The 26,915-nt window shown below is 37.5% G+C and overlaps 1 protein-coding gene across 2 annotated transcripts in view; it reads right to left on the reverse strand.

The window, feature by feature from the left end:
• The window catches only part of spock2 (SPARC/osteonectin, cwcv and kazal like domains proteoglycan 2), a 39,562-nt gene extending 15,968 nt beyond the window's left edge, over positions 1–23,594 (reverse strand). The window contains exons 1-3 of one of the 2 annotated variants that reach the window (XM_011488236.2): positions 23,275–23,594; positions 5,617–5,625; positions 3,772–3,817 (exon numbers count right to left, since the gene is read on the reverse strand). In XM_011488236.2, the coding sequence (XP_011486538.1) occupies positions 3,772–3,817; positions 5,617–5,625; positions 23,275–23,451 (232 nt within the window). In that variant the 5' untranslated portion in view covers positions 23,452–23,594. The remainder of the gene's footprint in view (positions 1–3,771; positions 3,818–5,616; positions 5,626–23,274) is intronic. The other variant, XM_011488237.3, reaches the window with a different exon arrangement.
• Between the last annotated feature and the right edge of the window lie 3,321 nt (positions 23,595–26,915).

The following is a 26,915-nucleotide window of genomic DNA, read 5'->3' on the forward strand; positions in this document are numbered from 1 at the left end:
AAAAACTCTCTAATTGGCTACAATATGTTTGAATAGCACAGGTTTAGATGGATCCGGAAAACAAATGAACGAACCTGCACTTGATTAGCCCCATGTTTCAAAAAGTGTGCTAATAGCTGCAGCTAAAGCACAATTCTTTAATCGAGATAACCATGAAAACAATCTAAGTATAGTATAAGAGGATCCACTATGGAACGGCTTTAAGATGGTTCCATTTACGATTCGTGTATTTAAAAAAATTAATATGAATCCTTCTTAAATTTAGAACAGTATGACTCTTTAAATGTAGACTTAAGGGTATGCAGTAGGAACTTCACGATACACTTTATGATTCATTTCAATTGTGTAACAGATGGTCTGGTTTCAATGCACAATTTTGAATAAAAAAAAAGAATGTTAAAAAGTAAAATGTTTTTTATTTTATTTTAAACCTTATATTCACTTTATAATGGATTTTCTATTGTACACCTTAAACTTTTTGTGTCTCCTGATTTGCTTTTCAAATGTTCATTTTCTTTTTGTTGCTGTCTCAGCTATTTGTTGTCTTAAAAATAAGCTTGTATTGTGTTTCTCAGAGTAATGCTATTTAACAGGCTTCATTGATGCCATTTCACCCCCAGCTCGGGGATTTTTCAAACCCTTTTGGAAAGCTGCACAGGTCAAAAACTAAAGAGAAACAGCTGGTAAATTATCACCGGGCTGACTGACGGGCAGAAGGTGTCCAAGCCAAACAGAGCAGCTGTTCTGAAAACTCTGACATCATGAATGAGATGGCGGAGGCGGAACCAGGTTACCACAAAGAAACCCTCAGCATACATGTTCATATTTAATCATAAAAACCGTGCAAATAGAAAACATGCACCATTTTCCTGAGTTATATGAGTCATTCCACGAAAATGTAACAATATGTGTCCCTCTCTTACTTCAACTGTATTTAATATAATTGGTCGTCAAGCTTTATATTCAAAAAGCTTAATATATAGAATGAAATACAAATTGTTATACTTCTTTAAAAAATAATTAAATTATGTCTTTTAATTAGAAATATTTGTTTTCCAACATACACCATTAATTTTGTCATGTCCCTCTTGACCTCAATGAAAGTTTATATTGCAAATAGCAACCAATTTTATAATAAAAAGTCAATTTTTATATAAATCTAAATTTTTTTGTTACCCTTTTATAGCAAAGATTTTATTGTTCAATATTAATATTAAGTTGTTACTTAAAGTAGTTTTAGTTTTGTCCCTGAGTAACTCCTTAACACACAACCATTCCACCTCTTATATAAAAAATTATATGATCCATGATTGCATATACACCAGGAAGTGACAACAGTGGAGACTTTTGGAACTTGGAGCCCCAGAGGAAGCAGGGAAGTTCCAGCCTTTTTGTATTTTCCATCATTTATTTGGTGAGGTTGATATGGTCAAGCGCAGTGACTCATCTCCGTAAATTATAGAATACTTGCTAAAAATGTTTTTTGTTATTTAAATAAACGATTGAATTCTGAACTTTATGGATGTTATGCGCCCTCTTCTTAGCGCTTAATATATGAAACAGTGGCCATTTTGCTCACAATTCTCAACCCCATTACTCTCAACCTCGTAACTTTTTAATGTTACAGGGTTGAGATTTTAATATGTGTGTTGTTAGAAATTTAATACAAAACATAAACTCAAGAGGCAAATACAGTGACTTGCGAAAGTATGCTGCCCCCTTGAACTTTTCAACCTTGTGCCACATTTCAGGCTGCAAACATAAAGATGTAAAACTAATTTTTTGTGAAGAATCAACAAGTGCAACGCAATCATGAAGTGGAATGAAATTAATTGGATATTTCAAACTTTTTATCAAATAAAAAACTGAAATAGCTGAAATGTAGCTGAACTACAAGATAGACTTGAAAAAGAAAGAAAATCTAAAGAGAAATACAAAAAATATGCCAATGTTTAATGTATTCTAATTCACCACATTCAAAAGTAAAAAGGCTAACTTCAAATTGCATCATCAATCCCCAAACAAAAAAAACCTTACTTTAACATGAGTTACTCAAGAAATTAGAAATAAATACAAAAAAGCTACCAAAGACAAAGAATAGCAGCTGATTGCCAAAGTCATAACAGGAAAAATAATTTAAAAAAATACATTTTGCAGAAATTTACAAGTGACTCACTTGGATTCTCAAGCAATAAAATTAAAAGTCATGACAGTCTTCTTTTTGAAAGGAAGAGATCCAGCAGGTTTTTCTGAATCGGTAAAAGAAAAATCAATGGATATGCATCTAAGAGAGGATGGGAGTAGAATGACCACAGGAACCAAACAAACACTAATGAGGAAAAAAAATAAAAAGTGCAGAAAAGGTACTTCCTTATGTTCATATGCTGTTTTAGTTGTTCTCGATTATTATTTTTATGAACTCCATTAAACTTCAATTTACATAATGTTGCTGTGGTTATGAAATGAAAATGCTCCTAGAAAGTCCTAGCATTGAATTTTAGAGTATGGAATTACAAGAAAATCTGTCTTTGTCCCTTCAACCCCATCACCATGTTCAACCATGTTCAATGTTTATGCCTGTTTTCACCCTGTAACACAACAATTGTCAGATAATATTTATTAAGAAAAATAATAATAATACATAATTGTTTGTTGACTTTTTCTAAAACTATGAGAACTATCATAAAGTCTGTATTTTGGATTGCAAACCTTCCAATAAATTGGTTATTTCATGAAAATGACCACAGTGAATTTCGCCTGTTAGTTACATTTTAAGATTTTAGAGAAACATTTTCATTTTTTAAATGATTTAATTAGAACAGGGGACATGTGAATTATTTAAAAATAATTTATTTAATAAATAAATTTAATTATAATCATGGACATTCCATAGTGTACATAACAGGGTTGAAAATTTACTTCAACCACAACTAGAAATAATGAAAATTTACAAAATCAAAATAATGCCTGAGATGGGAAACATTTTGATAAAAAATGACAAATTTATCATGTCCAAGTGGGCACACTTTCATGGAATGACCCATATAGGAATTTTTTATAAGGGATATTTACCTTTTTTCTTGATAGAAAAAAAAAGACATTTTCTCTTTTGTCAGCAAAATAACTTGGAGAAACCATGTAAAAAACAAAAACCCACATGTGAGTGGTGAATAAAATGTATTTAAGTGGTAATCTACACCAAATATGCTTGTAGAAATCAGCAGTTAGGCATAACAGATTCAGTTTGCGTGCTTGTACAAGTTTCTTTAAAAAAAAAACCATGTATCTTGCAAATTTTATGTTAGCCATCTTTGGGTATCTATCTGATCTGCACTTTAAAAAACACTAAAAAAGGCATTTACCTGAAATATTATGAAATAAGTCTCAATGCTTCTTTTTGCAAATGATTTTTTTTCCCTCAGGTATGGAATCGAACCCCTGTGGAGGAAAATGACGCCTAGCACGAGTGCTGGGTTAAGCTCTCAGCAACAAAGGCAATTACAGTTGCAGGCTTTTCAAACTAATGAATCTTTGTGAAGGTTCACCCAATTTCCCTGATTCACAGTTGTGTTCTCACCCTTCACGAGCTCTGACACCTCAGACAACAGTGTCCGAGGTCCTTCAACACAGGCTGAAGGACCTCGGACAGCAAAACCATTCTTAGGATTTCTGTTACATGTTGGATGCTTTTTTTGTTCGACTTTGTAACATTGTGCTTGCATTTATCTAAAAGTTCCCACCCCTCAAACACAGCAAAATCCGAGGACTTACTTTCATCAAAGCCCAAGCTTTCCTCTGTAGTTCTGATGTAGTCATCCTGGAAAATAAAATATTTTCATTGATTTGATTAATTCACATACAGAAAAAAACAAAAATGATGCATTTTCACAAACATTTAAATTTACAATTAACATAATCAAAAAAGGCAAAAGTAAAATTTAAACACAAATGTTTATTATACATATTCCGACAATAGATACAAATATTCTGTTCTCACATTGATGTAAGACCCAAACTATTTCTATACAGCCCTTTAAAAAGTAGACAAAGGCTGATTTCAATATGACTAATGTAATTTCTTTTTACTGTATGTTGTCGCAGTTATGTCTCAAAAATGCAGTCATTCAGAAATTATATTAAGTAGCTGCAATGTATGTAGACACTTACTTTTTTTAATCTCCATATTGGTAGAATTTGAGAAATTATTAAAAACACATAATTATCTTAGTTTGAAATCTAAGGTTGACGCTATTCTTCCTCATCTTTTCACACCCCGACCGTTTTTGACTGAATTTTAGTAGTGGTTGTGGGCGGGGCTTAAGCCATTTACAGCTTACAATGACTTATTTGCATCCATTGAAAAATATTGTTTTTTTATATTATTAGTATTATTTTTATTTTTATTTTGGTAGTTTGTTTTTTAACATGTTTTTGTGGAATTTTTCTGATCACAGAGGACATGTTAAGAAACTTATGCTTAAAACTGTATTTCTGAGAATTTCCCATATTTAATCAGAACTCTAGATGACTCATTCTCTTCTGCTGAGGATCACAGAAACCTATTTTTCCTTCTTTTTTTTTTTTTTTTTAGCTGTGATTAGCAACTGTTTCATACTTTCCCCCTTTTCTAGTCACATCGGGTATTTGTTTTTCTATTTTGAATTGAACTCGCAGCCACTAAATGAACTCCCACAGTGAAAGTCACAGTCATCCATCAGCCAGAGGACAGTTTAGAAATCATCTGCTCCCCACTAAAGGATTTGTTTTGGAGGTGACTTTGGCTTCAGAGTCCCCGGACTGTGGCATAAATGATATTGCTTTGTGCACGTGAATGCAGACAGCTGAAAACACTGCAGAGAAATGGCTGCTGTCGTTTTGTAGTACTTTATCTAAGCACTAATACACTCAAATATGAGGTGACGTTTTTGTGCAAATCTCAAATGCCCCAAAAATGGAAATATCTACCAGCAAGAAACCATAAAGACATTGATTTATGATTGTTTTGCAAATATGAACTGTCAAACTCTTCTTTGCTGTTAGTGAAGATGCTTCTTACATAAAGCAACAAGCAAAAGTGCATGAGTTTGCATTCATCTTCACTTTTGCTCTGATCCAGAGGGCATGTTTGCACACTAACACTGACTTTTTATTAGCATTTCTAGAGGTGTGGCAGTGAAACAATAAAAAGCCATATAGGCTCTGACCCACTTCTCTCGGTTTCGGTATCAGAAAGAATCAACTAAAGAGCAGTTGCTGCTCGGCAGCGAGCAGCCGTAGGATAAGGTTTGATCAGCTAAGCTCAGAATTTTTTTCTGCCGAGGGGATACGAAGACTGAGCTCTCAAGTCAAGCCGAACAAGTTCCGCCGCAGGCAGCTTACATACTGTTCGGAGTAAGAAGATGCCTTTACCCTCCTTTTTCTACAATGGCTTTAGGAGTTTCGGCTTAAAAACCCTTTTAATTAAAAGTCATATTTCTTACTATTTCATCATATCTTTCTTTGTTTCTCAGTGCAGTTACACAGCAGTGGCTCTGTAATGTGTACAGTTTTTTGTGTTAAACACTGCTTCTTTAGACAGGTGACAAAAATGTACAAAATCACAAGGGCAACACTAACCTCAACTTCCTGTGGCAAAGACAAGCAGCATTGAAAAGAAAGAGAGAAACTAGCAGTTAGGTACAACAGAAACAGATTTATTAGTGCTACAGTCCAGCATGCACAAAGGGAACTGGCTTATTGCACTTATTGCAGTGAAACTGTCAGCCCTTAAAAGATACGCCGAAGTGTCGCTCACCTTGAGGGACAACGCCAGACATTCACAGTTGATTATGACCGCCTATTAACAGAGGATGATCAGCTACAGCTTCTGCGAGCTGGCAAGGCTCCCTAAACACCAAAGGCCAATTCTCTTGGCTGTGTTTACATGCCAAACAACAGTCTCCTGCCAATTCAGAGGCGGCGAATGAGCCATGACGTGCCGCATCCCTCTTGGAGGAACAAAGGGAAGAACGTTGGCAGTCCTCAAAAGTCAGCAGGCAGATGTGATCTGGATGTTTTTATTTCAACTGCTGCACAAATAACATTTACTAAGCGGCGTATCGACAACACTGAAAGATATAGCGTCTGTAAAGAGCAACCTTGAGTTAACAAGGGGATGACTGCATCCCTTTCATTCCATTTCATCGTCCTGGCTTTTGTCCAAAGGCCGTGCACATCAATACCCACCTCAGCCTCTCCCTTTGTGTTTGGATATTTAGTGGCCCCGGTGTGTTTGAGAGAATTATGGCGCTGCATGGTTTATTTCAACATCTATACACACGAAAATATACTTTTACAAACAGCCACACCTGCGTACTTAACAGTGCGGTGCCAGCATCTTTATGAGCAAATAATAAATAAATCTGTCTAAAGACGGAGCCGAAAAAGCTCTGGAAAGAATTTATAATGGAGTCACTTCAGCTTTCCCGTTGCAGTAAACATTTTTCCCTAGAGTTGTGGAAATGTCCTCGTGAAGCAAAATCCTGCTGTTTGCCTGAACTTTCAATTGAAAGCTGAATAATTGAACCTTTGGGTTTGCTCTGCACCTGAAAATATTTGCTCATCATTAAAGATCGTCATCCTTCGTCCTTCATCACTTGTATACTGGATATCTAGGAATTACCCGGAATGTTGCCAAGAACAACAGGAGCCCAGCAGGACATCCTAAATGCCAGACCGCTAATCTGCTCCCAGCAGCTGTATAGCATGAAGGACACTGAGCTGAGGCGGCATTCAGTCCTTCAACAAGGTCAAGAATCAATGCTTTCCCTCTGACTCCTCGTGAGGCTGCAAGAGTTTGTAGCACGTCGTAGAGGAGAGCTAAGCAAAGGATCAGGGATTGAATATTTATACTGGTGGTCCTCTGGACCTCTTCTGCCATTTGTCAATGAGGGCGCAAGGGTAGCCAGTGTAAAATAAAGCTGGTAGGCTAATCGAGCTATGCAGATGCTTTGACTGTTTTCCCCCACGCTGCTCCTCTGTGTTATGCTGTGTTCACCCTGGGCAAGGAAACACACGAAAAGTAACCACTTCCAATATTGGGCTCTTCGTACAAAACTCGAGGCCATTGAATGCATGTTGAAAGTTAAACCAGTTGAACTTTGACCAGTCAGGGACTCTGATTTGGTGGTGATGTATGGGTTTTTAATTCATGGAAGATAATAATAATTACTGTTTGTTGCTGCCCGGTGAAGGTACCCAAACTGTTCGGCCTGCAATAAGTGTTCGAGGCCCCTTCGACTAATGATGACCTCACACTATTTGATTGGTTGTACGTTGGTCTGATGATGTGAAAGATAGTGATTGGTCTGGATAAATTACGATACGACCATAGAAAAAGAAATTGAGAGTTCCGCTGTATAAAAAACAAGCTCCAACATAGAGTGAAATGATCTTCTAAATGGAGTTTTATTATCATTATTATTATTATTAAGTGCATGTTTACTTATACTTTTTTAAATCCTTGCGGCCAGTGCTTTATTATTGGCCGAACTGTCCTGGAAGAAGGGTAAAGCTTAGGTTTATACGTGCTAACAACATTTAGCCGCAGTTTAACTTAAACTGGAATAACATCAGCCTTTATTTTTTCTGGACACGACTGGAAACACAAATTCCCATGATTGTTTGCACGGTTTCTCAGGACTGTTCATTCAAAAGCTGCCTCTACTAGCGCACACACCATCCCAAAGCCGCTTCTCTGCTTGGAGATACAAATCTCCCGGGAGACACGGTTCTCCTGAGTCTGGCAGCTCACTCACGCAGATTAACAGAGCACCCTTCGTGTTTGCAGAGCGTAACAGAGTACCCTCCCCTGCCTGCAACACGAAGGTACGAGTCCGGCTGCTTTGCTCAGAGATATGATTCTGTTGTCTGGAGCCGCTGGTTCATTCTAACAGCCACAGATGTTTTTACAAAGTGGGTTGTGACAAAATCTCTCTATAAACATTACAAAGAATAATGACAGACACAACTTATAAGGAAAAGAACTTTAGTTTACATAAGGAAATGTGAAATGAAAATATGTAGCACCCGAGCAGATCTTGACGCTACGTAGTTTGTCCAAGTGGGGTTACCGGAGTGTGACGTCATCATTAGTGTCAGGCCCCCAAACACTTACTGCAGGCCAAACAGTTTTGGTACCTACACCGAAATTATATGACACCAAGTCTTCCTTATATCGGAATAGAACAGAGAAAGAAAAAGCCCAGAGCAAGATTTGTAACACTTGACATTTTGCACCAAGCATCTTCCAACTGTAGGTACATGTGCCAGTATCTGATAGCAACAGTGCAGGGTAAACACTAAAAGCACGTTCACAAACACAAATATGCCCAGATTGTAGCATCAGGCTGACATCGTTTGTCACAGAGCCAGGTTCCCCACTTCTGAGATGGATCTACCTCCCTTCGCTTGGACTTAGTCTGCAGGAGGCCACGAAAGCTGTAAGCCCCAAAGAAGACATGTATACTGCCACCCAGGGTCCCACGCGCCATCTCCAGGGTTTATAGCAGAATTTCCAGCTCAGCATGACAACAGCAGGGGGGCTCCTAAACCACTTAAAGCTTGTCGTTTTCTTTGAAATATGTGCACTGTTGGGATGCCATTTAGCCAGTAATGTTGCAAAAAGTAGTTTGATCAAATGCCATTAAAAACGTAAGAACATAATTGTTTTTTGATGCGCAAGGCAGCGATCTACCACCTTACTGAGGGAAGATGTGTGAAAAAGTTGATAAAATCCATGGGAAATTTTGCATACTGAAGGTGTTGATGAGGGTGTAGGAGGAACAAACCAGGAGTGACATTGTTGTTAAATCAGCTTCACCTTGTGAGCTGTTTTTTCTCCCCCTGGACAAATAATGTACAATAGATCCCTGGTTTAATATAACGTATCATTTATCTGGGAGATATTCAAAAACCTTGTTTTCAAGCAGATCAAGGGTCAGGTGGGCACTTAAAACCACCATAAGACTAATCTAGGGAAAAATAATTGAGGGGGATCTGGCTGCAGACAAGTTGGCACCCAGATATCATAAATCAGAAGTGGAAATTCCACAAGTTATCAGAATAGCAGCTCATTAAAACTTTTTAATGTGGTAACTGTTACAGCCTCTGGTAAAAAAGAAAGTTGTGGTATCCAAGATGAGCTTAACATAACACAGTCACCAATAATCATTTTGTTTCTTTCAAAGTTGATATTAACAGAAGTATTCAGATTTGTAACACTGTTAACTCTTTTACACCAGAGTTGCAGCTCCAATGTTTACATTCCTTTGACTTCTGTCACTTTTCAACCCTTAATGCAATCAACGCTAATCAGCTGTTGCTGAGAAAATGCAGCTTTGTGCCGGTATACAGCACTTTATATCAGTAATGTGTTGCATATCTGTAATAACCTGCTTTAATGTGTTGCATACCAGCGCAAAGCCTCTTTTCTCTGCTAATCAGCTAATTCACGTTGATCGTAAAGATCCTTAACTCACGTAAAGAGTTTCGATATGTCAAAGCATGTCAAAGAATAGTAGGTGAATACAGCCTTAAACTATTCTTAAGCTATTGTCAACATTTAGACATGACATGAACTTACTGTTCAGATTTGGATGCTGTGCCATTAACAATATGTCCTTATTGTGGATCGCAGCTGTAATGTGTCACGTTCCAGTGTTATTTTTTGGCAACAAAGTTTTGACATTTGGTTTCTTAAAAAAAGAATCAGCAATTTCTATCAAAGTTAAGAATTATAAGTGACACTAAATGCTATGCAGTGATTTAAAACAAAATGTATTGAGATCTTGAAAAATGTTAATAATTTGTTCAAGGATTTAAACAAAATATAATATATATTGTTTAATTATTAGGTGCTATAAAATCAATTTTTTGTGTGTTTAGTGGCATCTGTTATAACTTTTTACAATGGGAATTTTGTCACAAAATCCTTTTTTAATCTATTTTATTGCAAAGTTCCACTTTTCTGCTCAAAAAGTAAATAAATAAATAAAATAAAAATTAAAAAGGCATGTCATGAACTACCATCAACAGACGCATCATGATGTAAAACATACCACACAAGAATTTAGGTTGGAGAAACCTGTCTGATGAAATCCCTCACTCTCTGGGCAATAACAGCTTTCTTCAGCCTCTGCAATATTCCTTATTGATTTTCCGAAGATGATATTTGCAGTGAGAACATAAGCGGCAGGGTTTCTGTTTAGGTCAAATGGCGATCAGAACGTTTTGCATCTCCTCCACTTGTCATTTATCCAGCTTCATGAAATCATTCACTCAGCCGGTGACTAGATAAACACATGGTGATGGATGTGCTGGTGATCTGGGTCACGTCTTTAATGAAAGAACTGCTTTGCTCCACTGCTTGGGCAGTGTTGGCCTAGCATATCACTGATGTGTGTCTGCCTATCTGACTTGCAGGGCATTTCTTCACTGCCTCGCCCATCGTGTGCACAGTAATGTGCTTTTCCTGATTAATGAAACTGATTTAGCTACACATCCTTGTATATTTCAAATTACTGTGAAAGGGCACACAGGAAGGGGCCGTCTTTAATCTACATGCCACCCTCTGACTCTCTGTAGTCACCATGGAGCAGCAGGGGTGCGTCTTGCTTTTGCTCCGTCATTATGGAGGCTTGATTTGGCGTGCCGGGGCTTAAGTGGTGGAAGTAATGTCCCGTTCTGTTTGTATCATGCTGTTCCTGAAAATGACAGAGGGACACCTACAATGTTCCAGCACAACACCTAATATCTGCCTGTCTACAGCTATGTCACATCTGCACCAGCAGTTTTCTTCATATTATAAAAGACACTGTGACTGAAGCATGGCAAAATTGGGTTTTTCAACACACAAAAAGGAAAAACAAGAAATCCGAAAAGAGTAATGTGCTTTTTTTCGATTGCAACAAATACCACAGCATTACGGGATTAAGTTGCAGCTGAGCAACATGGAGCTGGATCCAATTGATCATCTGAGCTCGAGTGCTGGAGGGCCTAGAAGCAGAGAACGCATTATGTTTCACAAGGTAAGACGCCTGCCCGCACTGCAGCACAGGAAGGAGTGCAATCTGTGCATTAGGCGACACATCTCTTCTTCTAAACCATGAAGTAGCCAGCTGTGAATTGTGCATCCATCTGAAACACTTGCACACTGCTGAAATGCAGAAGCAATCAAGCTGACTGAGGAGTTCAGCTTTTGCAGACAAAAGTACTCAATTAAAGCAATTTGAGGTGACATTTTCTTTGTTAAAAAACAAGCTCAAGGTTATATGAAATAGACTTCCAACTTGAAATTTCATTACATAAAAGTTGACATATTTTTTTTCATTAGTTTGGACAGAGCTCTGGACATGACATAAAAAAAATGTTTTCTCAAATTAACAATTTCACAAATAAACATTTCACATTTTAAATGTAATATTTTGTTGGTAAAGATTTTGATTATGTGTGCACAATTCAACGCTCTGTGCAAAACAAATTAGGATTTTGTGCACATAAATTAGCCTTTTGTGCACACAAATGAGTTTTTCAAGCACACAAATTAGCATGCTATACTTACACAATAGCATTTTGTACACACAAATTAGCATTTCACGCACACAAATTAGCATACCGCACAAATAAAATTGTATTTACACACAGATTATTCAAAAATTAGTATTTTGTGCTCACAATTTAGCATTTTGTGTGCACCAATTGGCTTTTTTGCACAAAAATTTGCATTTAGCGCACACAAATTAGCATGCTCCACACACAATGTCATTTTGTGCACACAGATTAGGATTTTGTGGGCATGAATAAGTATTGCATGGGCACAAATGAGCTTTTTTTTTTGCACACAAATTAGTTTCTTTTGAGCACAAATTAGTGTATTGTTGTCAAAAATTATTTGTAGGAATTGATAAGACTATAACACTACTGTGCACACAAAATTCAAATTTGTGCTCCCAAATTGCACATTTGTGCCCACGAAACACTATTTTGTATCCAAATAATGCTGACAAAATGCTAATTCGTGAATAAGACATGCTAATTAGTTTAAACATAATACTCATTTGGAGCCACAAATTATTAGTCAGATGGAACTCTTATTTATTTTTATTTTTTTTCTAATGTCACGTCCAGGATTCTGTTTGTTTCTTTGTTGGATGGTAAAATCCTTGGAAGCTATTAGCTATGATCTCAAATCAAGAAGTAATCCATCAAAGGAGGACCAGGCTCATTTATCCAAACTTTGGAGTCTATTGCTAAATGAAGGCATTCCATGCTCCGAAAGATGCAGTAATTGGAGAGGAGGAAGCTGGAGCAAGTGCATAAAATGAAGGCTGCTAGATCCCCATGGCTGAGCCAAGCAGAACTATGGAACGGCCGAGTGTCTGCAGCATCTTATCACTCCCTCACCCTGTTTGCAAAACAAAGAGGCAAACCTTTAGGCTGAGATCCACACAGATGCCCCGAGGGAGCTCGGAGCTTTTGCTGGGCTATCTTTGCAGTGCTGAGCAATGCTGCTTCGGCATATGATTTCAGAAAATCCTATAATGAGACGAGCAGAAGCATATGGCCAGCCTGCAGTTTTCTTTTTGTAAGAACTAGAATCATCAGTATTGATCTGCAAACACAAACAAAAAAAGCTATAAGCTTCTGTAAATAGAAGAAAGCGTGTCTTTCTCTGTGTATTTTTGGTGCTGATACAACCAAAATACTCGGGGTAAAATTCCATATCAAAACAGAGTCAAGAAACACTTTTTAAATGGAGAATTGATCTCTTAAAACAAGAGTCTTCAACATTAAAAGATTCTTTCCAAAACTTATCGTCCAATTTCATGTTTAGAAAAAGACACTTTATGTTTTTGTGGACGTTCAAATATTAATTTATAAGAGTAGCTGTGAAATATTTATAGTAATTGAATTATAACAGGGTTATAATATTCTACAAATAACAACTGTAACTTCTGTGACTTCTGCCAGTGTTTGGTTCTGTTTCCTGTTTTATTTTGAAAGGTTTCCTGTCTTGTCATGTTTTTTGAGTTTTACTTCCTTTGTCCCAATCTGTCCTGTTCATGTTCACCTGTGTCTTGTCTCCCCTGCCTGAATTTGAGTCTTGTCTCTCCCTTCCTCTTGTGCTGGTCCATTAGCTTGTGTCATGGTGTTCACATCCTCATGTCTTAGCGTCCTCGTTCCTCGTTCCTTGTCCCTCCAAGCCACAGTGAGTTTTTGCTTTGTCGGTCAAATATATATTTACTTTAGAAACTTTTTGTACAAATTGGACCCATTAGAGTGGTTTTACTGCACCTTTGCACAGTAAGGTTGGTGCATATCAGTCCTGCAATGAAAATGAATTAAATGAATCTGCAGTAAGAAGATTTCTTATTGTCTAACATGCAAAATTTCAAGATGTTGCTGAGTGAAGGAGTTTTAAAATCTCAGCAACAAAAAATAATTTAGCAGTCTTTAATGGTTTTAGAGCAACGGTAACATTTGGCAGAGTGAAAAATTTACTTATTTAAAAAATCCTCATTAAATGTAAAGAGAAGAAATTTTGAGCTATTTTAAAAAAAAAAGATTTAAATCTTAGTAAATTACTTCAAATATCTAAGATTTTCTATCCCCTTTTTGTTTTAGATAATTGCTGCCAAAAGTACTATAAAAAAACTTTATTTTCATTTACATTTTTTTTTCACCATATCTGAAAATACCAGAATTTGTGCAATAACTGAAATGTTTTTATTCGCCTTATTTCTAAACCTCAAGTCAATGTAGCAGATAATTTAACTGTCTTTGTACTTCAGTAGCACTTGCTATTTTTTATCTCCAACTCAAATAATATATTTGGATGACCATTTTCTACTTCCTCTCTACTATCTTAAAGTAAAATGCATTGACTTGAGTACACATTTTGGAATATGCTTCTTTACAGATAAAAAGCTTCCATCTTTGCTATTTATCAAAGAGAAATGTTTTATTTTGCAAAAACGAATGGTGACAGGCAGATTGTCAACTCTTGAAATTAGCTCCAAATACACAAAAGCTCTTCTTTAATTGAGAAAATGTGCAATTGTTTAAAGAATCTGTTTTCTCACGAGAGTGTGGTCCCCTATCACATAACTGTATTATATAATGCAATTTTGCTCCAATGGTACGTCCACCGAATGCTTTCAACAACTGTGAGATGGTGATAGAACGTAACCATCCTAGGGATCCAAATGACACATAAGGTAAACACCCTGGCAGGCTTATTTAATCATAATTCCTCATGTCCAACAAGGCATCAACGACAAATTGAGTTGTTGTGGCAGCTGATAATGCTAATCTGCAATGAAGGGAGCCTTTTTTTCTTTTCTTTTTTTTTACAGCAGCAGCACAGTTTAGGAAGGACATAATGTTTAAATGAGATTCTGGCAAGTTCTTTCAGCTGAGAAAATTGCTATTTAGCAGTTTAGCTTTACGGTGTCTTTTCTGTGATGAGGTCTGCCTGATTAAGGTCGTTTCAATGTGGCTTTGTGGTGTGTAAAGTCCTGCCAGCTCCACAAAAAAAACTATTTTCAACACATGAAACATAAAAGGCAAATGTAATGGTGACATACCACACATAGCTTCACATAAATGGGACAAGAGTCTTTTCCATACACGACCCTGACACCTTCCTCGTGGAAAAAAAAAAAAAGCTCAGCTCATCCTGGTTCTTCAAATATAACTCCAGGGCAGAATGGGAATATAAAACATACAGATGACGGTAAAACGAGGCTGTTTCTCCTCAGGCAGGAGCACGTCCGTCGTTTTTGTAGCTGCCTGACCTAATTGTGGAGTACCTACCTGTCTTGCTGTTATAACAGTAAGTAAATTGTGGCCTCCAGCAAATCATTTATCAGCCCCTGCTTGAAGCTGACTTTTTTTCTCTGAACTATTTCTCTTGTTGCTCAGAAGAAGGAATGCAGCTGCAAGACCAGCTAAAGTAATTTTGATGACCCTGGCCGCACATTTAAAAAATATACCACCTGAGACAGAACTCAATATACTGTATATTTAGAAACAATTCTGCTAAAAAAAAAAAAAAAAAATGTTCAACCAGACTGTAAGGTCAAAGCAGATTCATTACACTTAAATAGATATTCCATATAATTATTGTACAGCAAAATATTAATAAAACCTTTTTTTTAAAAAAAAGCTTTACTCATGATTTTAACTCTTTACAAGTAATTTTATTAAATATTGTTTAGGCTAAAAGATTTTAGCTTTACATTCAGTTTTATTTTGATATACGGCAAAAGGAAATGTAATATAATGTCCCTTCACTGCTTTTCATTCAGTTCTTTCTTTCAATTAAAGTCCCCTTGTGATAAAAATTATATTCTTGATGTTCTTCTGATGATGGGGGACATACAATAAAGAAATTAAGCTCAAATTTGCATTTCTGTTTTTGTTTTTAATTCAAATCATTGGGAATTGGGAGCAGACGAAGAAGTGCAGTTTGAAAAAGATTGTATTTGTTGAAAAAATGAAAATAAAAAAATATGCTGGCCAGGGCACAAGCTTCCTGCTCCGCACCAACGCATTCCACCGCCAATTAATTAACTACCACCGTTCTGCAGAAACAATATGTTCTACAAAATCCAGAGCTTTGTCTCCCACTCAGGTCACCGGCGGGAGCCTTCTCCAGAGTACTAGATGCACTACATTTTCCAGCAACCCCAGCGCTGTACACCTGTCTCTCATTTGCCAAATCAATCACAATCTACTAAAGCTCTGTACTGAGTCTCACTCAGTGCGAAGTCTTGTTTGTGCCTCTCTGCCTCCATTACATCCTGACCTGATCTTCTGAATTCCTGACCCCGTTTTGTCTCTGACTCTGTTTTCCTACCGCCTGGATCTCTGATGATCTGATGCTCGTTTTTTACCTCTGCCTGGCTGACCCTGATTTAGCTTTGTGGACTTTTGGCTGTGCTAATACAACCTGCTGCAATTAGAACCAGCCGTCTGCCCGTTTTGTGACAGACAGATTTTTTGATTTGGGCTAAAAACTGCACTATCATAATTAAAAGACCACTGGGAACACCTTTAATATATCTCAAAAGCTGATCGGAGTGATACTTTAAAGTAATTAAATGAGTAAATAGTAGCATAGTTTTGATCTAGTTTCTTTTGATTGTTTTCTTTTATATCCGATTGGACAGCAACTCAAGAGTTTCATCTGACTATCTGATAGCTTTTTTTGAGTCAATTTTAATTTATTACTTATTTCAGTTATTAGTGTCTTTAGTGACCTTCTGTCTGTAGATTTTTTTTGTTTTATCTACCAATAGGGGCACCAAATAAAAATAATTGTTTGGTAATAGATGCACTTTTTGTTTTTGTTTCAGTTGCTGTCAAATAGTCAAAACGGATATGAAGGCAAAATTGCCTCCAGTAAGGCACAGAGCAGCTTCATCAGTAACTGAAGCCTCTCAGGCAGATGCCACTATAAATAATGCATGAACAATACAGCCAAGAGAAGAACCTCTGAATAGCTAATTATTCGATTCGACATTTCAGCAACTCATAGAGAAGTTAACAAGTGAAAAAGATGGAATTCAGGCCCTCACTGCTTGGGTTGTGTGTGCGTTACCAGTACACTAATGGAGGAGACACTCTATTAGGAAATCTATTAATCTAAATCTGCTGTCTTATAACGTAGGAAGCAGTTTCCTTGTTCCCTGGGAAGATGAAACAAGGTTTGAGGTTTTACTCGTTTGGGTAATGAGTGTGTGGAGCGAAATAGTGAATCACATGTGGACGTTTTGACTGTATTTTTCACAGGAAATCGATTAAATGTTTTTTTTATAGGCGGAACGACACTAAATTTCAATAAAGCACCCATCACCGTTATGTTGGACAGCTTTTCCTCTCTGCTGTGAATCACATATGGGCAGCCTGCTGTGAAGCAAACATCCCCATTGTTCACCTACAGTCAACAATTCTATTTCAACATCATTAGCAAGCATGCAAAAATTCCCCCAAAATGCATTTTTTTTTCATCCTTTGAATTCACAGTCAAAGTAAGAACTGTCTCATTTAGCGGTGACTGTTTTCCAGAAGGATTTCATTGAGGCAGTGAACTGGTGAAAAGCCTCATTATCAGATTTCTGCAGTCGCACTCTGCTTTCTTACTGTAACTTCTCATATAGGTTATTACACTGGCAGTTAGCACCTGAACATAAATCCTGTGGGAGCATAATGAATGGCTGAAGCTGATGATGGGAGCAGAAAAATGCACTGCTGGCAGTGTTTCTGTGAGTTAAAATAGCTCAATGTCAGGATGCAGCAGCATCACTTTCCCTGAAATGTGGAATGAACCCTATTTTGGCATTTGTCAAGCTTTCACTTAGTAGGAATGTGGCTGTAAGGGTCAATAGCCCTCATAAGCCATTCACAGTTAGAGACTGCAAATTAAAAATGTATTTGTTTGTTAGAGTGGAACTGCAGGTATACAGACACAGAAGTCCGGAAAATAGCTTCTGCAAGGCAGCTTTTTGTGTGATGATTTCATCTAATCTCCTGACTACCACTAATGCAAATTTGTCCTCTGTAGAGGACATTTCTAAAACTGAACATCTCCCAACCACTGCAGACAACGGAATTAACTCCTTTTTGCATCTACAGAGGACATAAATGGGAAAGGGTGGGCTCTGGGAATGTAGTCTTTGGTGGTTTTAAAACAGTTTTTACCTGGATATTTTTTTCTTGTAGTCAGGAGCTGTCAAAAACATTCTTTTTGGCTAAAAAGCTACAATCTTTATTGCATCCAAACACAAACTTTAAAAAGTATATTTATTTCTAAATGTGCATTGTTTGTTATACACTCACAAAATAAATAGAAACTTTTTAGATTTGAGGCACTGGCTGTGTAGAGTGTTTAAGATGCCTCATTAAAAATAACAAATTTTTTTCATCTGATGCCTCTTTTGTAATTAATTTTAGACAAATCAAGCTCTAAAACTGAACCTTAATAGAAAACTGAAGGTGAATTTAAGAAAATCAACTGACAACTTTACTAAAAATTGTTAAAAGCAAAGCATGACTTGAAATATCTGAACTATTTTATATTTACTAATTGCAAGACAAAAAGCAAATAATTGTTTGTTGTCAGTGTTGTAAGAAAAGCAAATTGTAAATCAATACAAATTTTTTGATCAGCGGCGATTGAAACTGACTTCAGTTCAAATATAATTTACACTTTTCTGGTTTGCACTGCTTTCATGTAAATTCTTGTTTACCCACTCTTCAGTGTATTGTCAGTTATTTGAACTAAATTTCTGCTTGATTGAATTCAATTATATAAGACAAAATCAATCCACAGAGAAGCACAAGACAAAAATATGCTTTCACAATAAGGTGACATACACAAGGAGTCTTTTTGAAAGTTCAAACATATTATTTTTTTATAAGAATGTAAAACATCTCATTCAGCTTTCCCAAACTTCAGGCAGCACTGCATGAAAAAATTGCTGCACTACAGTAATCAATACACATCCACAGTTTTTTTCTTGGAGAATCACCTTTTCTCAGCTCAGTTATTTGCCGCATCCTGATATGAAACCTAAAATTATGAAAGATTGAAATTGCATATTCACTGTGAAGAGGTGGTTTATGGTTATTTTCGTTTATTATTGACTGCTTTGAAGGCAAAAACAGATAAAATGTTGCAATAAAAACGGCTGTAATTATTTAAAAATACACATAAGGTCATGCGTGACCATACTGAGCATATGTGTGCTGTCACACAAGTGTGAGCTTTTAGTGATGCAGTGTTTTGCAAGGACACCAGACTCCTTCTGCTCCACAGATTAGCTTTAAAACACTGAATTTGCATTATTGAAAGGTCTTGATTTGTCTTCTGAGGAAAATGTGTTACATCACAAAGAGGAGAAAGCCCATGACGAAAACCATAAACATCAGACTCACAAAAATGTTATTCAACAATGGCAAATGGGGGACTGTAGATCTGGCCCTGACTCAAGAGTAAAGACAAGTTGAAAACAACATGGTGAAAGTGCCTTATTTTGATTACTCTTAGAAAAAAAACTTAAGCTTGTTTAATTAAATATTTTTTGATGCACTTCTGAAGAACTTCTTGAAAACTTGAAAAAAAAACTGCTTTGATTGATCAGATTCTTAAGCATCCTGGGTAAAGTTTAAGGAAATGTTTCCGATTGTCTTAGTAATTAATGACACTAACAAAAACCTGATTTTAACATAAAAAAAATCACCTAGAAAATAGCTCTCATAGCAACTGTGCTTCATTAGAAACACTACTGAAGTAGAGCAGGTGTGATCCTTCACCAATCCTCTGTGGTTGGCATAAAGGCTGCAAGGCTTCTTAATGAGGTCCCTATCTGCAGTGTTCAGAGAGGTAAGAGTCTCTGGCTGCCAATGAACAGCGTAGTGTTGTTCACACAAAGTGATGGCCTGCACTCCCGCTGAGCGCACCCACCCAGCCACCATGATGCAAAGCAGAATTCACATTGAGGAGAAAATGATGTTGAGTTGCTTTCCCGCGATGCAATTGGTTCATCTGCTTCATCTTTTGAGCATGCTGTCGTGCTTTGTGGTGGCATGCAAAAACAAGTGCAAACAGTGACATCTGGACATTTTTAAAGGTGTGGTGATTGACGCTTCAGTGCTGACGTCTGTCAAATTGGAGCTTGTTAGCTGTCTGGGTTGTTATTGACACGTCTTTGTTCTTCCTTTCAGCATTCCCTTAGCATTCCTTTATTCCACTCCCTTTTCTTTTTAAATCTTAGTTTCAAACTGAAAACACAGTTCATAAAAGCAAAATCAATGTTTTTTTCAGCTGGTGTATCCCAGAGAATTGTTCTATTTCGAGCTAACCTGTGGGTTTTCAGTAATAAGTAGCTGCAGGAACTGGGGTTTAAATGTGACCTTCGTCTGTTTGTAAATATTTGATTAAATTTTAACCAAATACTACATTTGTCAAATTTCTTGAAAATAAAAAAACTTGTGTTTACATCAACTGATTACAGACACATTGTGAACCATTCAGGGTGTAGCCCACCTTTACCTAACAGTGGTAACCCCGTGTCCCCTAAAGGTTTAAAACTTAGAACTTAAAGTCCCACTGCAACCACCTTTTGATCTATTTTCAAAACCTTCCCAGGGGTCTTTTTAACCATTTTAACCATAACCGTTTTCAGCCAAAATAAAAAAAACCTTTGTTGTTTTCTAGGACTTCGTTTCCGCAGAGCGGCAGGAGTTCATGAGAAAATCACTTCTGAGTTGTGGGTGGGCCCGTTGGCACGGTGTGAGCCTGCCCACACTTCCCTTCATCCCATTGCTTACACGCTATGTAAAAATTACAGCCTCTAACGGCCTCAACCTAACATTTCCAGTGCAACAGAAATGCAACATTGGAGCTATCCAGCCATACAGTTTTGAGTTAGAGGCCAGCTCGGACAAGGACAATGAAGAGGTACATGGATCTAGACAAGTGGATCCATCAGAACGGAGTGGAGAAAGGGAGCTTATGACTCGCTAGCTTTAGCACCAACAGTATTTTTTCGCCTGCTCCGGATTCACAACGATTTGACTAAAATAACATTCAGTAATGCAATTCTAAGCGTAATTTTCTTTATATATGTCCTCCATCATGAGAAAAATGCCACAGGAAACACCAAAAACATGATTTTCATCGGAATGGTCCTCTAAGTACTTAGGCTCAACAGTCCAGGGCAACAGAGAGTTGGTTAAGAGATGTGTGCAAGCAGGTATGAACATCTGAGGGAAGCTTTCAGGTGTGATTAAAGATTGTCATCTGCAAGAACGAAAGGAAAGGTGTAGAAGACTATGGTGAGAGCAGCCCTGTTCTGAGAACGGGACAGGAGGCAGAGCTGGAGGTGGTAGAGATTTAGATGTTGAGGTTCTCTTTGGGAGCGAAGATGATCAGAATTGAGTCTATTAGAGGAACATTTCATGTTAGGTATTTGGAGATAAATACAAGGAGGCAGACTGAAATGATTTTGACTCATTTAGAGGAGGGATACTGAGGATGTTGGTAAAAGGATGCTGTGGTTGAAGCTGCCAGAAGTCTAGAGGAAGACCAAAGAGAAGGTTCATGGTTCAAAGGTTCACAAGAAAGATGTAGAGGATAGAGTTAGATGATAGGGTTAGATGGAGGATAGGGTTAAATGAAATGAGCAAAAAAAATGGCATTTCATTCTGGTCCTTATAACTATCAAACCCCACAACGGCAACCTTTCTGCAAAAGCTAAGATTTGATTTTTGGAAAACATGTTTTGATCATGTCCTTTGTTATGTTCTGGAAGTTGCTCTGGGAATTTAGGGTTCAGGGCCTTTGGGACCTCTTTGTGCAAGCAGAGCAGGATCAAGGTTTGCTTCACTGGCAGTAAATCAATTATGTTCCCAGTTTATGTTGGACTCCAGCAGGGATACTCTTTGCCAGCAATTCTGTTCAGAATTTATATGGACAGAAGTTGTAGTAGCAGCAAGAGACCAGTGGAGAGTCTGGTTTCAGAATCTCAGATGATGTCATTCTACCAGCTTCCTCAACCCAGGCCCTCCAGTGTACTATGGGGCCTGTCATTGATTATACATCAGCATTTAGCCTCAGCAGAGGTTCAACACATGCAAATGTGTAAAACATGCAATTATTTATTCATGTCGGTAAACAGCCAAACCTCTCAAGATGTCAAAGTCAAGGTCTGAAAATGATGAGATTCAGACAAAAATAACTATTCTTTTCGAAATAAAATTTACAGGAAATGCTGCAGGAATTTGTTTTTCACAAACTGAGTTTTTTTCTATTCAACACCAACTCTAGCTGAAGACATTTGGTCACATGGCCAAATAAATAAATTCATTTAAATGATCCTAAAAAACTAGCAAAATGTGTTGAGTCTTGATCTTAATAGTAAAAGTAGGGTTACAATTCTCTAAGCCATAAAATCCAAACTATAAACAAGCCTAGTGCACTGTAGGATAAAATGTCCCATTAAGTCCCACAAAGAGCCCTCATGCCACTCCGTTCAACCTGTCTGTCAGTCAAACTCTGATCCAAACAGACAGGTGAGGAAAACAGCCGCAAACACCACGGTGGAGAATATTTAAAATGACATGACAGCACAAATTTGTGATTCTATTACAAATTCTCCTGGGGTCCAGCCAGGGCTATCGTGCAAACCCCTGCATAAAGACAAAGATCAGAAAAGGCACTGAAGCTTCTCTGTGGCTGACACTGATAAATACCATTTCACTGGGGTGATATTTTCCCCAGCAGTGGGATCCAACAGTTGTCAAAGTAGAAATTTGGATCTGAACCTCGTTGGACAACTCCTCTGGATAGATCTTTAACATCCAGATTCACACCATCTTCTGTCCTTTAGCAGCAGGAGAAAAGTCCTCTGCTCTTCCTCCAGATCATCATGTGCAGACACTTAAATCTCTCAGCCCAATGGCATCAACTGAATGTTCAATTTTTAGGAGTAGTTATAGTTCTTTTATTGCCATATTTAAGATTGGTAGAAGGAGAAGCAGGGGCCCTTTGAGATTCATTAAGCTCAGATCCTACTTTTATTTATTTTGGCCAGGTCCAAACCAGACACTCAATAAAACACACACAAGCAAAAAAAAGAAAAAAACAATAAGTGACACCTCAGTCCCAGACAGCCAAAACAAGACAGCCATTACGCACCACAGCTAAATGAAATTAATCTCTAGTTGAGCTGATTCTGTAAAACGCAGTCATAAGGTGATCTGCATGCCTAGAGAAAAGGTTTGAGGACATTGTTTGTGGGACTTAAGAAACATTTCCTTAAATTGTTTTATAGAATTGTAATCTTTATCAGCCACTTATTGGAGAGTAAATGGATTGACTGGATGAAATTTTCAGCATTTTATGGTGTAATAAAACTAAAAATAATCAGGCTATAGTGACAAAATAACATCAAAAATGACACTTTGGGTTATAAAAACAATGTAGTACTCATCTTACTGTGTTTATGTCCCAAACGGGGGTCTTCATGTGTTTTCAATGTGTCCTTTATCTATTTTTTTTAATAATTCAAGCAAATTGCATGAACAAAAAAGTGTTGTTTTATAAGTTAATAAATTCACAGAGTAATGAAATTCATTAGAACTAAACATATCTTGGATAAATACCTGTGCAAAAACAGCAGTTTTCTCCACAGGATAGGAATAAAAAAAAGGAGAAAAAGCTGCACTCACGTCTCTGAAACGGTTCCAGTGTTTGTTCTTACGGCTGTACCGGGAGACGGTTGACAGCCATTGCTCGTCTTCCATAAAATTCCCGGCTCGTCCTGCCTCTTTCCCACTTTTGACGTCCACCTGGAGAGAGACGCTCAGCAGCAGAGAAAGGCAAGCTGCTGTTCTCAAGCCGACCATGCTGCTCAGGAGGTGGAGGGGGGGGACCGGGTATGGTTTGGGATGCCTTCTGTCCTCCTCCAGCCACTGATCCACATGCAATACGGTTGCTGCTGCCTCCACGGACTGAATGGAAGGAGAGGCAGAGGAGGAGGACAAGCACGGAGAGAGGAGGAGGAGGAGGAGAGAAAGAGTCTGGGAGGGAGGGAGGAGAGGCAGAGAGGAGGGAAAGTTAAAGGAGAGATTAGATCCTACACTAATCCGTTAGATTTATTTCAGTCCCACCACCACTACTCATTAAAAGTCCTTTCACACTGCAGATAAATCATCCAAGTGGAACAGATTTTTGTCAATAGACTTCTGATTAGTCAGATTTTATTCATTGTAGTAAGAGATTTTAGGAGAAATCACATTTTCTGGCAAATATTTAGACCTAGGGGCTGATGTGTGCAACACAGCTCAAACCAGAGACCAAACCAAGTCAGGAAAAATCCTGCAGCTCAATTCATTCCATAAAGAAATGATGCACAAAGTGCTCTTGCAACTGGTAAGACTCCCAAGAGGCAAATGGAATTTAATTTAGCTTAAAATGAGCTCAAACTCATTCTTAATTTCTTCATTAGGGACACAGGGAGAGGAGGGATGTGAGAGCAGCTCATCCGAGGTGTCAAACTAATCCTCATCATTGCAGGTTTTCACTTTGCTTCATGCAGCTGTCAGTTATTAAAACTGGAGGGAAAAAGCTCATTTTAAAAGTATTTTAACTTCAAAACAAAAGGCAATAGGAACATCTCATTTATCTTTATGAAATAAACAGAAAAATACAAATAAATGAATGTAAGTATTACAAAGCTATTATTTTAGCTGCCAAATATTTAAAAATGTATTGATCCATTTCTTTTTCCATATTACATTTTATGCCCAACTTAAATGTGAAAAAAACACATTTTCATGTGAATTGAGAATAATCATCTTTTTATTTTATTTTTACAAATAATTTTTTATATGGTTTCTGCAGGTCATAATATTAAAGTGCATAAGGAGATCTTGAACAGACCTATCCAGGGTGTACCACGCCTTCGTCCAACAGTAGCCAGGTCAGGCTCCAGCAACTCTGTGAGCCCAAAAGGGAAATAGTGGGTATAAAAGATACAATAGAGTAGAAAACCCAATCCTCAACTTGGCTTAGCTGTTGGTCCTTTGGTAACTTTTTTGCCGCATTTATCTTAAATTTCTCTCATTTACATGTAGTATTTGAAAAGGATTACAGAAATTATGTTTTTGGTGTTTTTAACATGCTCTTGGGGCATTTTTCTGATGATGGATGACATATATTAAAAAAAAAAACAACTTAAAATTGTGTTTCTGAGTATTTCTTTATTTAAATCATGGTGAATCAGGAGCAAAGTGTTGTTTGAAAAAGCTACTACGGCAGGCCACAAGCTCTGCACCATATTGATGCATCCACTTAAAGACTAGATCCATGTGCACCTTTGTTTTTCTGGTCTGAGCTAACATCTGGCTCAAAACTTTCTGGTTGGATAGCTACGAGATGGATGTCGGGAAGTGAGGGTGGACTAAATCCGTACCAGCGGTCCATAGCTCAGAGGTGAATTTTGTATGAACTACTGCCGCTCTGCAGATGTCCTAGAAAACAACAGTTTTTCTTATCTTGCCCTAAAATGGCATAGTTATAACTAAAAGACCACTGGAAATAAATATGCTTCTTTCAAGCTGTTATTTCTTGTAATTCCATCATTTCCTGAAAGCCAATAGTTTATGTAGTGGTGGAGTCACACAAGCATGAGAACAGGTGAGATTTTGGAAAGTGTAACTTTTCTCCTCCACTTTTTCCACCAGCAGGACAAAAGCCTGGTGAATTTCAAGTCTTTGATGACAATAGAGAACAATGTTTCATTTCTCTGAACATTTATTGCATAAAAAATAAGATATAAGGATGCATAATATGAATGAACACATTAAAAATTCATGATGAGCTGACTTTTATTCGCTGAATTTATAGCCAATTCTTTTTCTGCAGCAGCACATCATTTTATGTCCGTACGTGTGTTATCCTAGCTACACCGTACCCTTCATCCCCATTAAAGACAAACCTCATCCTACAGCCTGCTCAGATTCATTTAAGTAGAAGGTTGTCGATACCGACCGGCCTGAGCAGTCTGGGCCAGGATCACATTTCATGAGGCTGCTTTGTTGGCCAAACTTACCCTGACACCAACATCAGAAACCCTCGATGTAGCAGTTGTAGGTTTTTCCTGAGAGCTGCAGAAAGAAGGGGCAAGGACAAGGTGGAAAAAAAAAATACGGCGTCGGCTCACATTGAAGAGGTTAAAATATAAAATATTAAGACCGTTTCACACAGCTGCTACATACATTTTGCAGCTTTTTCGCATATGAAATTTTCATCCTTTGTGATAGGTGGCATACATGACTCTTAAATTTTTCTTGCGTTTGTCGATGTGCGGGGATCTCCGTCGAGGGTTTTGACTGACAGGTCTGTAGGTGAATTCGGTTTTGAGCTGTTCTAAATTTTTGGTTGGTTGGGATTCAAACAGTTCATTGTGCGTGACTCTTGCGAGATGCATCTGCATAATTGAGACTTTCCACTACTGTTCCATGTAGTTTCACAGACATGTACCACCAATGGTTAAGTCTCATATCGGTGATCATATCACGTTCAAATTATGCAACTGTCACACAAATCACTAATGAATTGCACATAAAAAGGGCAATAATCACGCACGGTTCACGTTCTACGTTGATTTACATGTTCTTTGCGTGGTTTATTCATCTTCCATGGTTTTAAAGTGATAAAGTGATGAAGATGCATCTGTAAAAATTTCACTCAAAGGCAACAACGTGTCTCAATTTTCACATGTATATTCATGTATGACCAATTTATGCGCAAAATGTACGGAATGGCTGTGTGACATTGCCTTTAGAACTAAAACTAGAAATCTGAAGTTGTTGCATGCCTTCAAAATCAATCATAAGGACTAAAGCTTGTGAATTGTTCTGCTTCTGTATATTATTGGTTTATTACTTTACCAATAACTCTAAAATTTTTGGAACTACCTTATGACTGCAGCAGCACTCTGTGAAAGCTTTGCCTTTTTTTAAAAATTAATACTAAACACTCAGGATTATAAATGCTGGATGAGACAGCTCCGTCAGCAGCTGTGATCATTTTGCTGCTCAGCCTTCGTGGTGGGGAATAACAATGAAGCCACGTTCACGAATGAACTGCAGAGCAATGGCTGTGATTTTGAATCGTTCTGTATCCGACTGCAGGCAGAATATCAGATTTTTATTTTTCACCATAAAAAAAACTGTGCATTTAGACGGCATATAATTACAAAGTAGTTTATATTTAAAGTAATTGATCATTCCGTAAAAGTTCCAAAACACTGGGAACAACTTGGGACAAAACAACACTCTGTACGAATATTAGAGAAGCAGAGAAA

Source organism: Oryzias latipes, chromosome 19, assembly GCF_002234675.1.
Source record: "Oryzias latipes chromosome 19, ASM223467v1".
NCBI classification, from domain to species: Eukaryota; Metazoa; Chordata; class Actinopteri; order Beloniformes; family Adrianichthyidae; genus Oryzias; species Oryzias latipes.